The following is a 13,691-nucleotide window of genomic DNA, read 5'->3' on the forward strand; positions in this document are numbered from 1 at the left end:
TGAAATGAATGTACCTGGAACTGCACAACGACAAAAAACAACAGCAACCACGAAAACAACAAGGCAACGGGATGCACACCTATTACCTCTTTATTTCAGACAGGTTTACTGAGCATTGACTGTTGTAATGTCGACCGCATAAGCCCAAATTTCTGCCTGAAGCCTGGATTAAATATTTCCCCCTCACTGGGCTGCTCCCTGCATGGTGCTCATCTTGGCTCTGTGCTTTTCTCCTCTTCATTCAGATCGTCTCTCTGCCCTCTAGGGCCTTCCTGTGCAGTAGCTCTCTGATTCTGGGGTCCCGGATGGGCTCTCCCTTATGGTCTTGGTCCCCCCATTTTGGCACAGGATCTGGAACCCAGAAGACACTCCTGCTGCTTTTCACTGCAGACAGCCTCTCCCCACGAGCCCCTGACTCAGACCCAGCAACATCAAGAATGGCCCTGTAGGAATTCCACTTAACAGCGTGTCTTGCGGGAATTCATCAGAGAAGCCGAGGTACCTGGGAAGCCATTTCCCCTCCCCTTTAAAAGGAAAATCTATAAATTGCATCTTGTTCCCTTCTTTTTCTCTTCCCGGCTGCCCAGTTGACTTCATGTTCTCGGGGCTTTCAAGGAAGCCCAGATTCCGGGCTGACCCGAGTGCTGGGTTTGATGTGGGAGTAATTATGGAAAGAGACTGGGTGAGCCGTAGACTGAAGAGCTGTCTGACTTTTCTATAAAAACCATTGGAGGAGGGTGATGGTTGGGGCTCGGCCAACCTGGGGTCAGGAGCAAAGGGTGGGGTGCTCTGGGTGTGAGTGGTTCTCTTTGATCTCCTGGGAAGGGCTCCTGAGATAGAGAAGAAAGAGAGAGAGGGAGAAGGGAGAGGGAGGGAGAGAGAGGGGAAGGAAGAGAGAGAAAAGGGAAAGAGGGAAAGAGGGAGAAAGGAGAGAGGGAAAGAGGGAAAGAGGAGAAAGGACGAGAGAAAAGGAGGAAGGAGGGAGGGAAGGAGAGAGAAAGGAGAGAGAGGGAGGAAGAGAGAAAAGGGAGAGAGGGAGAGAGAAAGGGGGAAAGAGGGAGAGAGGAAAGAAGGAGGGAGGGGAGGGGAGAGAGAGAGAGAGAGAGAGAGAGAGAGAGAGAGAGAGAGAGAGAGAGAGAGAGAGAGAGAGAGAGAGAGAGAGAGAGAGCAGTGCAAAGCAGGGCCAACAGCCACTTCTCCTGCCCACGGCTTTGTGGGCCAGGAGTCAAGGACCCTTCACCCCTCTCCTGGAAATCTTTTTTCTCAGGAAACATTTTACCTTGTTAGTTTTTGCTGATGCTTGAGCAATGTTCTCTGGGGCCTCAAAATGCTTTCTCTTGATAATATGTCTCAGGTGGATTTAAGGCTGCAGCTAATACATCAGGATTTAACTTTGACTTGTGGGGCCAGGGAAAATATTTTTTCATTTATGGTTTCAGTTAAGCCCTTCATACGGAGGAAAGGAGGGGCAGTTGCTGCTGGGAATAGAAAGATGAACAAGCCAGCCCTAGCAGAGTTAGTGGGACTGTGAGGGAACTGGCACAAAGTTCATAATCAAGATCAAAATGTGCTCTAGGCATGGAGGGCTTCCCCAAGGAGGTGATTCAGCTGAAGCTTGGTAGTGGCAGCAGAGGAATTGGCCAGTCAAAGAAGGGAGGAAAGGGCCTTTGGGGTGGGGGATGGGAACAGGGCAAGGATGGTTTGACCTCCAGGCTGGAGGCAAGGTGTCGGACTCCCCTTCTGTTGTGCAGAGATAGCGAGATAGTCTCAGCTTTGGTGAATCCAAGGAAGCGAGGGCAGCACCCATCCCCACGGGGAGCAAGGGAAAAATCGCAGGCACTTACGGAGGAAATATTCTGCTGTGTCAGCCTCGTAATCTGCGTCCTCTGGGAAATGATCGATTTGCTTGCAAAGACCTTTGAAGTTCCCTGAAAAGCAAGCGGGAAAGACACACGTGAGAGCTGGTGGTTCCTGGGGAGTTCAATGCCCACCTGCTTCTTTGCTACCCGGCTCTTCTGGAAGCTTCCAGCTGCCCTCAAGGAAGGTATCTTTGCTTGCTTGGACATCTGCCTTGGGAATCAAAACCATCACCTGTCGTGCTGCTGAGGATCTGAGGGCCCAGGCAGACTCCCAAACCCTGGTCCTTTCCCTCTCTGCATGAAGGTAAAGTTGCATCTAGGCGGCTTGGTGGTTTGGCGGGCGGTGCTGGCACTGTTAGTAGGAAGGCTTCTGAACATTGTCATGGTGCCCATCTGCCTCTGAGCCTCCCAACTCGGTCCGGAGTCCCCCTGATTTTTGCATGAGTTGAATCAGATCAAGTTCAAAGAGCAAAGACCCCAGAGAAAAACTGGCAACCCTCACACTGGGTCTGCAGTTGTGGGAACCCCCTGCTCCCATCTCTCCTTTGCTCTGAGAGGGCCCCACGGGGCTGGGTCTCTCTGCCAGGCCTTTGATCTTGCTCCCTTTTGGCTTGGAAGAAGGGAGCCACCTCCATTGTTTAGCAGGGACACCAAGGTCAAGCCTCTTTCTGGGTTTTGTTTGGGGGTCACACCTAGCAGCACTTAGGGGTTACTCCTGGTTCTGCACTCAGGGACCCTCATTCCTGTGGGGTTCAGGGACCTTATGGGGTATTGGGGTTCAAACTCAGGGTTGATTACATGCAAGAGAAGTAAGCACGCTGCCCACTGTACTCCTGCCCCCAAGATAAAAAAGGCCTTTGGGGGGCAGGAGCAATAGCACAGCAGTAGGGCATTTATCTTGCACGCAGCTGATCCAGGACAGACCTGGTTTGATTCCTGGCATCCTATATGGTTCCCCTCGCCAGGAGTGATTTCTGAGTGCAGAGCCAGGAGTAACTCCTGAACATCACCAGGTGTGGCCCCAACACACTCCCCCCAAAAAGGCCTTTGGATTTGGATTTCTTGGTGCTGACTGAGAGAGTGGGAACTAGCTCTGATTCTTGTGAAAACCTCTTTCCCCTGGGTATGGGAGTCAGTGTAGCAGCGAGGGTGCATGCTATCTAGCATGCGCTCAACCCGGGTTTGAGTCCTGACCATACATTTCCCCAGCATTGCTGGGCCTGGCCCTGAAGTTCCCTAGCACTGCCACGCTGGCATGGGGATCCCCATAGGACAGGGTCTGAGTAGCACCGAGTCTTTGGGTCTTTGCTTGATTTGCAAACCTTGGCTGTTGACTAAGAATTGCTGGGAGGGGTTTCTGGACCTCTGCTTGAGTGCTTCCCCCCAAACTAACCCCCCAATCAGAAATTGGACCAGAGAGACAGGGCAGGATTTAAGACCTTGTAGAAAGACTAACCCTGCTTCTACCCCCCCCCCCCCCAAGCACTATATATGGTCTGTGAGTCCTTCCAGTAGTGATCCCTGAGCACTGCAGGTTGTGGCACAAAGAAGACACACACACACACACACACACACACACACACACACACAGAGTCAGAGAGACATAAGGAAAGAAAGCCAACAAAAATAATAAAGAAAAAGAAAACAAAGAAAAAAGACAGGAGAAAGGAAGTAAAAGAGAAAAAGAAAAAGAAAAAAAAGCAAGAGATGGGCACAGCAGGGAGGGCATTTGCCTTGCACATGCAGATCCTGGTTTGATCCTGGGCATCCCATCTGACCCCCAAGCCAGGAATAATATTTGAGAGCAGAGTTAGGAGTAACACTTGAGTGTGCTGGATGTAGGCCCAAAACACAGAGAGAGGAGCTGTAGTATAGCAGAGAGGGCATTTGCCTTACACGCAGCTGACCTGGGTTCAATCTCTTGACATTCATCTGGCCCCCTGAACACCACCAGGAGTGATTCCTGAGCACTGAGGCAGGAGTAACCTCTGAGCATATCAGAGTGTGGCCCTCTTTCTTTCCTCCCCAAGGACAAAGAATGGAAGAAAGAACGAGAATCCCTATTTCTTGTATTTCCCCACGATTACTAAGTGCCCTAACTTGTGGAGTCTCAGAGGTGAGCACAGATTCAGCATCCCTGTGCCACCCCATCCTCACAGAGACTCTGGTCTGCTTTGCTTCTGGGGGTGACTCAGAACCAGCCCTGGTACTTCCACTACCTTTTCCTCCACCAAATACTCACTCGATCGGGAGTGGAACCACTCACAGGGCGCCAGATCCTCATGGGAGAAGGGAGAAGAGATGCTTTTCCTGACACTGGTGTAAGTCAAGGGCCTAGAACCAGAGCAGCCCATGGTCCCTGTACTTGGGCTGGGATAAGAAAGGTGGAAACTCGGCCTAGTCTATCAGAGATGTTTCTTGGGGGATTAACTGGAACCACTGCTGACATAACCTTTTAATAATGCAAGCTTTTCTTTTCTTTTCTTTTCATTTTTTTTTTGTTTTGGGGACACACCTGGTGATGCTCAGGGGTTACTCCTGGCTGTCACGGGGGAAATAGCTCCTGGCAGGCACGGGGGACCCTATGGGACACCGGGGTTCAAACCAACCACCTTTGGTCCTGGATCGGCTGCTTGCAAGGCAAACGCCGCTGTGCTATCTCTCCGGTCCTGAGCTTTTCTTTTTGATTGTTTTTGTCACCCCTGGCAGTGCTCAGGGGTTACTCCTGGTTCTGATCTCAGGAAACACACCTGGCAGGCTCAGGGGATTATATGAGATGTGAAGGATTGAACTTGGGTCAGCTGGTGCAAGGCAGATACCCTCCCTGCTGTGTATCGCTCTAGCCCTGTAAATTGTTATTTTCCTTTTTTTCTTTTTTTTGGTTTTTCGGGCCACACCTGTTTGATGCTCAGGGGTTACTCCTGGCTAAGCTCTCAGAAATTGCCCCTGGCTTGGGGGGACCATATGGGACGCCGGGGGATGGAACCGCGGTCCTTCCTTGGCTAGCGCTCGCAAGGTGTCTACCTTACCTCTAGTGCCACCAATTGTTCTTTTTCTTATAGATCCTTCTAGATCTTCTAGATCTCCAGAGAATGCAAAGGGCCTTTCCCTTGGTACCAGGTGGCGTTTAGGGATTGTGAGGCTATTCCTAGAGGTATAGTTATAGCGTATCTACCTGCTTATGGAGGTACAGATGTGTTTCCTGCAGCCTCTGTATACCTTAACAATACCTAAGCATCTAATGCTATTATTTTATTTGGTTTTGGGCCACACACAGTAGCACTCAGGGGTTACTCCTGTCTCTGCATTCAGAAAATCACTCCTGAAAGGCACAGGGGACCCTATGGGATGCCGGGGATTGAACCTGGGTTGGTGCATGCAAAGAAGCAGATCTCCTCCCTGCTGTGCTATCACTCCGGCCCCAGCATTCAATATTATTAAATGAATAGAATTGCTAATGACATTCTTAGCAATACCTAAGCATTCAATATTATTAAATTTCATATTAATTAAATGACTATGATCGCTAAGAATATTCTCAGCAAGGCCTAAGCACTCAGTCCTGTTGCATTTTGTATTATTAAATAACTATAATTGCAAAGAATATGCTTAGCAGTATCTAAGAATTTGGGGTATTGCTAGCTATGGTCTATCTGTACAGATTACTGAGATATCTCACTGCATGCCCCCTCTCTGCATTCTTTCCTCTCTCTCCCCCAGTTTGCTCTCTCTCCTCCTTCTCAGATTCCTACAAGAAATACAGTTTTGCAGTCTATTAGGACTTCTGGTAGCATCTCTGAAGTTTGGAGTGGAGGCCAAGAGCGAAACATCACAGCGTATATATCCCCCTGGGCAGAGTGGAGCAGTCCTGAGTCTCACTCCCCACTCCTGGGCCTGGGGTCTCCCCTTTATCGGGAGCCCCAAGCTGGGATCTGAAACTCGGGTATCTGGAGCACCCAGCCTAGCCCTGTTCTGTGGCATCTCCTTGTTCTCCCCCCCGCCCCCCAACCCCTGCTGTCTTTGTACCAGCTGTGAAATGATGGGACTATCTGCCCTATTGTTAACATTATGATTCGGCGCATTTGAACGGCCGTTTTGCCAAGCAAATTTGCAACTTCTCTTGATGCATCCCAACGAAGAGAGTTTCAGCGCCCACTCGGAGCTGAGCTGAGCTGAGCACCTTTCTGGGGAGTTGTGGGGGACGTGAGGCAAGGGGTGCAAGGTGTCTGAGGATGCTCAAATCCCAGCCAAGAGCTTGCAGGGGGTGGAGTGTCTCTGCACCTTCCTTCCAAGAGGCCCCATGCTTCAGGCTGGAGGCATATGCTGCCCCCCACCACCCCCAATCCGGGCTCAGGCCTTCCCGAACTCTCTCAGAGTTGGGTTTTCCTGCTTGTTTTGTTCCTGCCTTTGGGCCATGTCCGGCAGTGAATGCTCAGGGCTTGCTTCTGGGTCTGCGGTCAGAAATCACTCCGGGCTGTGCTCGTTCCGTATGGGAAACCTGGGATCAAACTTGGGGGATAGCTGCGTGCAAAATAAACACCCTCCCTGCTGAGCTGAGCTACCACTTCAGCCTCTTAGGGCTTACTCTTAGCTCTGTGTTTAGGGATCACTCCAGGCAGGGCTTAGTGGACCCTTTGTGGGGATCAGCCACATGCAAAGCAAGCACCCCCACCTGCTATATTGTCTTTCCCACTCATAGTGGAAATTTTTATTTTTTATATATATATAATATATATAGAGAGAGCTATACCTAGTGTTGCCTAGGGCTTATTCTGGGTGCTCTACACTCAGGGGTCACTTCTGACAGTGCTCAGGGGACCCTTTGGGTTTCTGGGGCTTGAACCTGGCTTGGCTGCCTTCAAGGCAAATGCCTCCCCTCCCCTGTGATGTCTCTAATTCCAATGGTGAGTGATTTTAAAGGAATCGCTGGCTTTGCACCTCCCAACTTCAGCTCATGACCTTGACCCTGCAGGCCAGTCTTCAGCCACCACCAGCCAGATCAACTCTTGCTGCCAGTGGAACCTGGTTATCATGCCCGATACCCACCTTTCTCACTCCATGCACTGTTCCTCCTGGCTTCCTGCACAGCCAAACAGGTCTCTCTCTCTCTCTCTCTCTCTCTCTCTCTCTCTCTCTCTCCCTCTCTCTCCCTCTCTCTCCCTCTCTCTCCCCCTCTCTCTCCTTCTCTCTCCCTCTCTCTCTCCCTCTCTTTCTCTTTCTCCCTCTCTTTCTCTCTCTTCTTCCAGGAAGCCCCATCCTCCCTTTCCCCCTGACTCTCATCTCTTCGCACACAGGAATCCTCATGAAATAAACATATATATTCATTGCTAATGAGCAATGAATCTTCAGCTCTTGCAACCAAAGTGTCTTATGCTTCCAGTCTAGCCTTGACTGCTGTCTGGTCCCACCATGTCCCTCCTCCCCGTTACATAAAAGCCAGCCTTGTGCTCCTTTCTCAGGCTACTACCCCAGGACCTTTGCACACACCAGCCTGGCTACTAGACACTGCCTTATCCTTTTCTCTTGTCTGTCTCCTTTTTTTTCAACATCCCCTGATCCCTCCCAGTAAGGCAATGACTCCTGTCCCCTGGCAGCTGTATTGCAGAAGGATGTTAATGAGTGATGGCAGATTTGAGGTCCAGGATACTTGATTTATTTATTTGAGTCTTGGAGGCAAACTTGTGTGGTACTTTGAGAGGGTGGTATACAGGCTAGGGACTCCTTCATGTAAAGTCTGTGTTCCATTTTTTTTGGGTGGGTACACCCAGTGGCACTTCTGGCTCTGAGTTCAGGAATGACTCCTGGCAAGCTCGGGGGACAATATGGGATGCCAGGGATCAAACCTGGATTAACCACGTGTAAAGCAAACACCCTCCCGGCTATGCTCCCTACATGTGTTCTATGGAATTAACTTTCCTAGAGAGATTGGGAAGGGGCTTCTCCCCAGCACCCCTGGAGAGCAAGGAAGAGAAGACAAGGAAGGAAGGAGAGGAGAGGAAGCTTCCTTCATCAGACTTGCAGGTAATGGGACTTGGCTCATGTGTGTATGGGTGTAAGGTTTCTTGTAGTTTCCTCAGCCTGCTTTAGGGGTTCAATGTCCCCCAGTTAGTTAGCTCGGGGTGTAGCTTCAATTCATAGAGTCAGCTAGGGTGAGGAAGAGTGTGACATTGATTGGGAGGGGGTGGCTGGGATTCTAAGCTAAGTAAACAGGGCAGCAAAAGGGGTGAAATGGGGAGTCTGGGTGGGATAAAAGACCTCTGGGAAGAGAGGGGGGATGTTCAGGGTGGGAAGCAGGAATTGTAGGACTAATCACAGAGTCCAGATCAATCTACGAATCAAGAGACTGGAGAGAGAGGGTAGTGGGTATGGTTCTTGCTTCTCAGGCAGTCAGCCCTGGTTTCATTTTTCAGCCCTGATCCTTCGTCTCCCAAGCATCACCAAGAGTGATCCCTGGGGCCAGAGAGATAGTACAGTGGTGGAGGCATTTGTCTTGTATGTGGTTGACCGGGTTCAATTTCTGGCATCCATATGGTCCCCCAGCCTGCCAAGGGCAATTTCTGAGTGCAGAGCCAGAAGTAACCCCTGAGCACTGCTGGGTGTGACTCAACAACCAATCAATTAATCAATCAATAAATAAATAAAGTTAAAAAATTAAAAAAAAAGGGGCTGGAGTGATAGCACAGCAGTAGGGCATTTACTTTGCACATGGCAGACCCAGGATGAACTTGGGTTCGGTCCCCGGCATCCCATATGGTCCCCCAAGCCAGGAGTGATTTCTGAGTGCATAACCAGGAATAACCCCTGAGTGTCACCAGGTGTGGCTCCCCCCAAACAAACAAACAAACAACTTTATAAATAAAAAAGGAATGATCCATTCACACAGAGCCAGGTGTGAGCCCTGAGCACTGCCGGGTGTGGCCCCCCAAACCCCAAATACTAGTCCAAAAAAAAAAGTGACAGATGAGAATATTCCAAGTCCTCGGCACTAGCAGCGATGCCACAAATTAAACCAGGAGACAGAAATGTGCGTTCGCTTTTATTTCCCATATCCATCAAGCCTTGCTCTGAAAATGCTTACAGAGGGGGAAGCAGCGAGAGCCGTGATTCATCAAATTAGCCCAGCACGGCCCGTGGTAGGGCTGAGTCGAAGAAATTGCGGCTGGGAACTTGTGGTCAGGAGGTTCTTACAACCTTCCTGCTAGCTGGGCCGGACCCTGCTCCCACTCGGGGGACCCCCCCCCCACTCCCATCGCATGATCATCCCCACCCCACATTTCCCTGGTAGATTTGGGGTCAGCTGTACTCTGGGCACATCGATTGCCCCCTGCTTTGTCTCATAATGAGCCCTGAAAAGGTCTTGCAGGAAAAATCCTGCTCCTGCCCCTTGGCAAGAGGTGGGAGGCTGCTGTGATGCCCGTGGGTGGGGAGAGGGAAGGGGGTAGAACTCTCCCAGACAAGGTCTGAATGATAGCAAAGAGGGCAAGAAACAATTCTGACCCAGGTTCGAGACCTGGCATCTCATAGGGTCGTTGGTGTAGCAACAGGAGTGATCCCTAAGTACAGGGCCCTGAGCACTGCTGGGTGAGTCCCCCAAATCCAAACCAACCCAAACCAACTCACAAACTTCAGAGGAAAGTTGGTTGGGGCTGAGGTGCAGTGTTCATCACAGATGTAGAGGAGTTTCTAGCCCCCCTCCTCTCCCATTGTAAACCTAGAACCTTCCTTCTCCTCATCCTCTCTGCTCTCAGTTGGGGTTGGTGGATAGTCAGACATGGCTGCAACCTGGTAAAATTTCATGGGGACCCAGAGCCAAAATGGAGGAACTTGGGGAGTTGGAGACTTAGGTAAGATTATGAGGTGAAGGGCCAGAGTGATAGCACAGCACTAGGGTGTTTGCCTTGCATGCAGCCACCCAGGATGAATCTGGGTTTGATCCCCGGCATCCTATATGGTCCCCTAAGCTTGCCAGAAGTGATTTCTGAGTGCAGAGCCAGGAGTAACCTTCAAGTACCTTGGGTGTGACCCAAAAACCCATCCCCCAAAAAAGATTATGAGGTGAACAGAGTTGGGAAGATGACTTCTCGTCAGGTGAGGGTATGAGGGTTCCCCATACTGGTGTGGCTAGAGGTTGTATGGGCCAGCCAGAAGCTCTGAGGGGCTCCTTCTGTACACAGATGGACTGTGTGTGTGTCAGAGAGAGAGAGGGGGGGGTGGGGAGAAATCATGGCAGAGGCCTCTTACACAGAGAGTATGTAAGATTAAGAAGAGGTCGACCAGTTGCCTCTGGTGGAGTTAACATTCAGAGGAGCCACATGTCCTGATGTGGACTTCTGTTGCTGAAAGTCATTCTTTGCAGGGGTGGAACAGCTTCAGGTCCAGAGGGTTCCAGGTGCTCAACAGTCTGGGCTCACACACTATCCCTCATTTCCTACTCTGTGGGCTTCATTCTAAGACTCTTCTGTCAAGGTTAAGACTGAAGGCTCCCCCAAGCCAGGAGCGACTTCTGAGCGCATAGCCAGGAGTAACCCCTGAGCGTCACCGGGTGTGGCCCAAAAACCAAAAAAAAAAAAAAAAAAAAAAAAAAAGACTGAAGGCTGACATGGTCAGCATGGCCCTGGGATGGTGGGACCAAGGAAGGGAGCTTTAACCTGAGCCTAGTCCATGCCTTGTCTTCCCTGTCCTTACAGAAAGAAAGAGATCATGGGGTTCACTCGGGTGCATCATCGCTCCTGTCCTATTGGAGGCATGGACCGGGCCTTCCTAGACAGTCCCGCAGCTAACATTTATGCAGCACCCGCTTTATATGGTGCCACATGCCAAGGACACAGAGATAAACCATCTCCCTTCCTGGAACCCAGGGAGCAGACTATGGTGGGAGACAGGAAGCAGATGCTGGCGGGGTGGCAGATGCGTGTTGTCACAAAGCAAAGCGTGTCTGGGATCACACACCGAGGTGGGGTGGGCAGAGCCATGCACAGGAACGTGTGGTGGTGCTGAGAACACTGCTGAAGGGGGAGAAGGAGTCAGCCAGGTGAGGCAGGTGTGGGATTGCGTGTGTGTGCAAGCATGGGGGGGGGCAACTGGGAGTTTGGGGGGAGGATGGAGAAAGAGCTTCTAGAATGTGCTGCATGGACTCCAAGGGGGTAGAGAAAGTCCCTCAGACCAAAATGAGGGGGTATCCCCACAGTGCTGTGTTAGAAATGAACTGGCACCAGCCAGTGGAAATATTTGCACCATGAGAATTGGAACATTCTAGAAAGATTCTAGAAACTAAGGTGCTCTTTTGTCCAGAGAACCAGATGTTCCACATCTCCCCTGCACAGCAGTGGAGGAAGAAGTTCAGGTCCGGGTGAGAGGTGCACGGAAGCAGAGAAGTGATATTGCAGGGAAACAGGAGCTTTGCCAAAGAGAGGACCCCAAAACATCTCAAGGAGCTGGCCATGGACTCTACCAATAATTGGATCCTATCTGGTATCCCACACAGTCCTGCAAGCAGGGAGCCCAGAGCAGGCCTGGAACACAGCCTGGCTTGGCCCCTCTCCCCCCAGTCAATCTGTCAATCCGTCAATCACTCAATTGATGAATCACTCAAAATTTTCCAATGACAGGGTCCACTTAGAGGATCAACAGACACCAATGAACGCAAGAAGCAGTTGATGGAGAAAGGACAGACAGTGATTTTGAACTTGGAAGATGAGTTTAAAGGAATCACTTCCCTCCTGCCCCATCCAGCGGCTCAACAACCCTCAACTTGCCATTGGCTCCCCTGAGACAGCCACCCTAGAGGCGCAAGGGAAGGGGGGGGCTCTGCTATTCCCCAAGAGGGAAACAACTCCGAGCTCTGCAGGAAACTCAACTTTGGGTGGCTTGGGGGAAACAGACAGAATCTCCAAGGGGAAAATTTTCGGCTTGCAGGTACTAACTGGTTTCAAAGGAGGCTCCCCCTGCGCGGTGGAAAAAGCACATTAATATCTCCCCACACCAACTGCTGTCTCATTTCTTTGCGCTACAATAAGCTCTTCATAAACCTGGTCATTAGGGGCTGCACAGACGCTGTTTTATTTTTCCACATATTCATGAGGAGCTGAAAGAAGAGGGCGGCAGCCAGGAGCGCGCGGGGCTGGAGCAGGGCTGAGTCTCAGGGGAAGGAGGTCGGGGAAGTAATTTTTTAAGTGAAGCAAATGAAAGGGTTTGGTGGAGCTCCATGCTTGAGTCTGAAAACCTTTTCCCTGCTCCCAGCGGGCTCTTGGTGCTGCTGCAGGGGCCAGCCCTGCCGGCAGGGATGCGGGGAGGCCTGCGGTGGGGTGGGTGAATCTTGGCTGGTTTCCCCTGGAACCCCAGCTCTCCCTCCTCCCTTCCCTCCTCCCGGCCATCCTCCCCTTCCTCCTCCTCCTATACAGGCACTGGAGGCTACAAGCACTGGAGGCTGTGGTTGTATTTGAATTTACTCTCACTGGATTTCTTTGCTACCTCATGGTGCCTTTTCATGGTGGTTCTGGGCTGGCATTGGGCAGGGTTATGGCAACCAGCCCTAATTTACTTTTATTTACTTTTTTTTTGCGGGGGGTGAGGGGATTGGGACACACTTGCTCAGAGGTTCCTTCTGCCTGTGCTCAGAAATTACTCCGGGCAAGCTCCCGGGGATTGAACCTGAGTAAGCCACATGCAAGGCAAATAAATGCCCTCCCCTCTGTGCTATTGCTCTAGTCCCCTTTTCCTTACTTTTGTTTCTCCCAGAGACCGAAGGTCTCTACTGAACCCAGATAGGATCCTTGCCTGCGGACCGGGGAGATAGCATGGAGGTAAGGCATTTGCCTTTCATGCAGGAGGTCATCGGTTCGAATCCCGGCACCCCATATGGTCCCCCGTGCCTGCCAGGAGCAATTTCTGAGCCTGGAGCCAGGAATAACCCCTGAGCTCTGCCGGGTGTGACCCAAAAACCAAAAAAAAAAAAAAAAAAGAATCCTTGCCTGTAAACCCTCCAGCTGCCTTTTACCCTCTTTCATTTCTCCATTTCCCTCACCCTGCTCTTCTCATTTTTTTTTTTTTGTCATACTCAGCGATGCTCAGGAGTTACTCCTGGCTCTGTGCTCAGAAATTGCTCCTGGCAGGCTTGAGGGACCATATGGGATGCTGGGAATCAAACCCAGGTCCGCCTGGGTTGTCTGCATGCAAGGAAAAGCCTTACTGCTGTGCTATATTTCCAGCCCATGCTCTTCTCATTTTGGGGGGGTGTTGAATGGTTGTAATCACTGGGGGTGATGGCACCTGCTTCATGGCAGTGCTCACGTGCTTGCTGTTGGTGCTCGTTGGGGGATGTGGGGAAGGTGTATGGGGCATGCAGCTGAACATGGGGTTAATAACACTTCCTGTTGGAGATGGCACCAGCTGTTTGCAGCAGAGGTGGGAGCTGCGATGGGCACTGGCAAAGGAGATGGGAGTGGAAGTCGGCTGTACTTTGGCAAGGTCGGTGCCTTTGCCTGTGCATCAGTGAGTCCTGCCTTCATTCTTGTTTTCTCAAAGCCTCTTCTGGGAAGTCTTCCTTCCCTTTTCTAAATTTTTACGTTAGTCATCTTGACTTACAAGACTATTCATGGGAGATTTCCCTGTATACAAAATCTCTAGCACCACATCTTCCATCAGATCACTTCTTCTCACCTATTTGTCTCAAGGTCTCCCCTGACACCTCCCCTTCTGCCCTCACCCCAACATTTTCCTGCCAGAGTAAACTCAGTTCTTTAGACCGGTTCTTAGATTCTGTTGCCTTTGGTCATTTGTTGTTCTCATATTTTGTTTCTTTATATCCCCCAGATGACAGAGAATATTTTGTGT

General features: G+C 50.8%; 1 protein-coding gene across 1 annotated transcript in view; it reads right to left on the reverse strand.

The window, feature by feature from the left end:
• Nucleotides 1–13,691, reverse strand: part of CACNG2 (calcium voltage-gated channel auxiliary subunit gamma 2) — a 127,388-nt gene that overhangs the window by 14,162 nt on the left and 99,535 nt on the right. The window contains exon 2 of the mRNA XM_049771677.1: nt 1,845–1,928. Coding sequence (XP_049627634.1) covers nt 1,845–1,928 — 84 coding nt within the window. The remainder of the gene's footprint in view (nt 1–1,844; nt 1,929–13,691) is intronic.

Source organism: Suncus etruscus, chromosome 4 (genome assembly GCF_024139225.1).
Source record: "Suncus etruscus isolate mSunEtr1 chromosome 4, mSunEtr1.pri.cur, whole genome shotgun sequence".
Lineage (NCBI taxonomy): Eukaryota > Metazoa > Chordata > Mammalia > Eulipotyphla > Soricidae > Suncus > Suncus etruscus.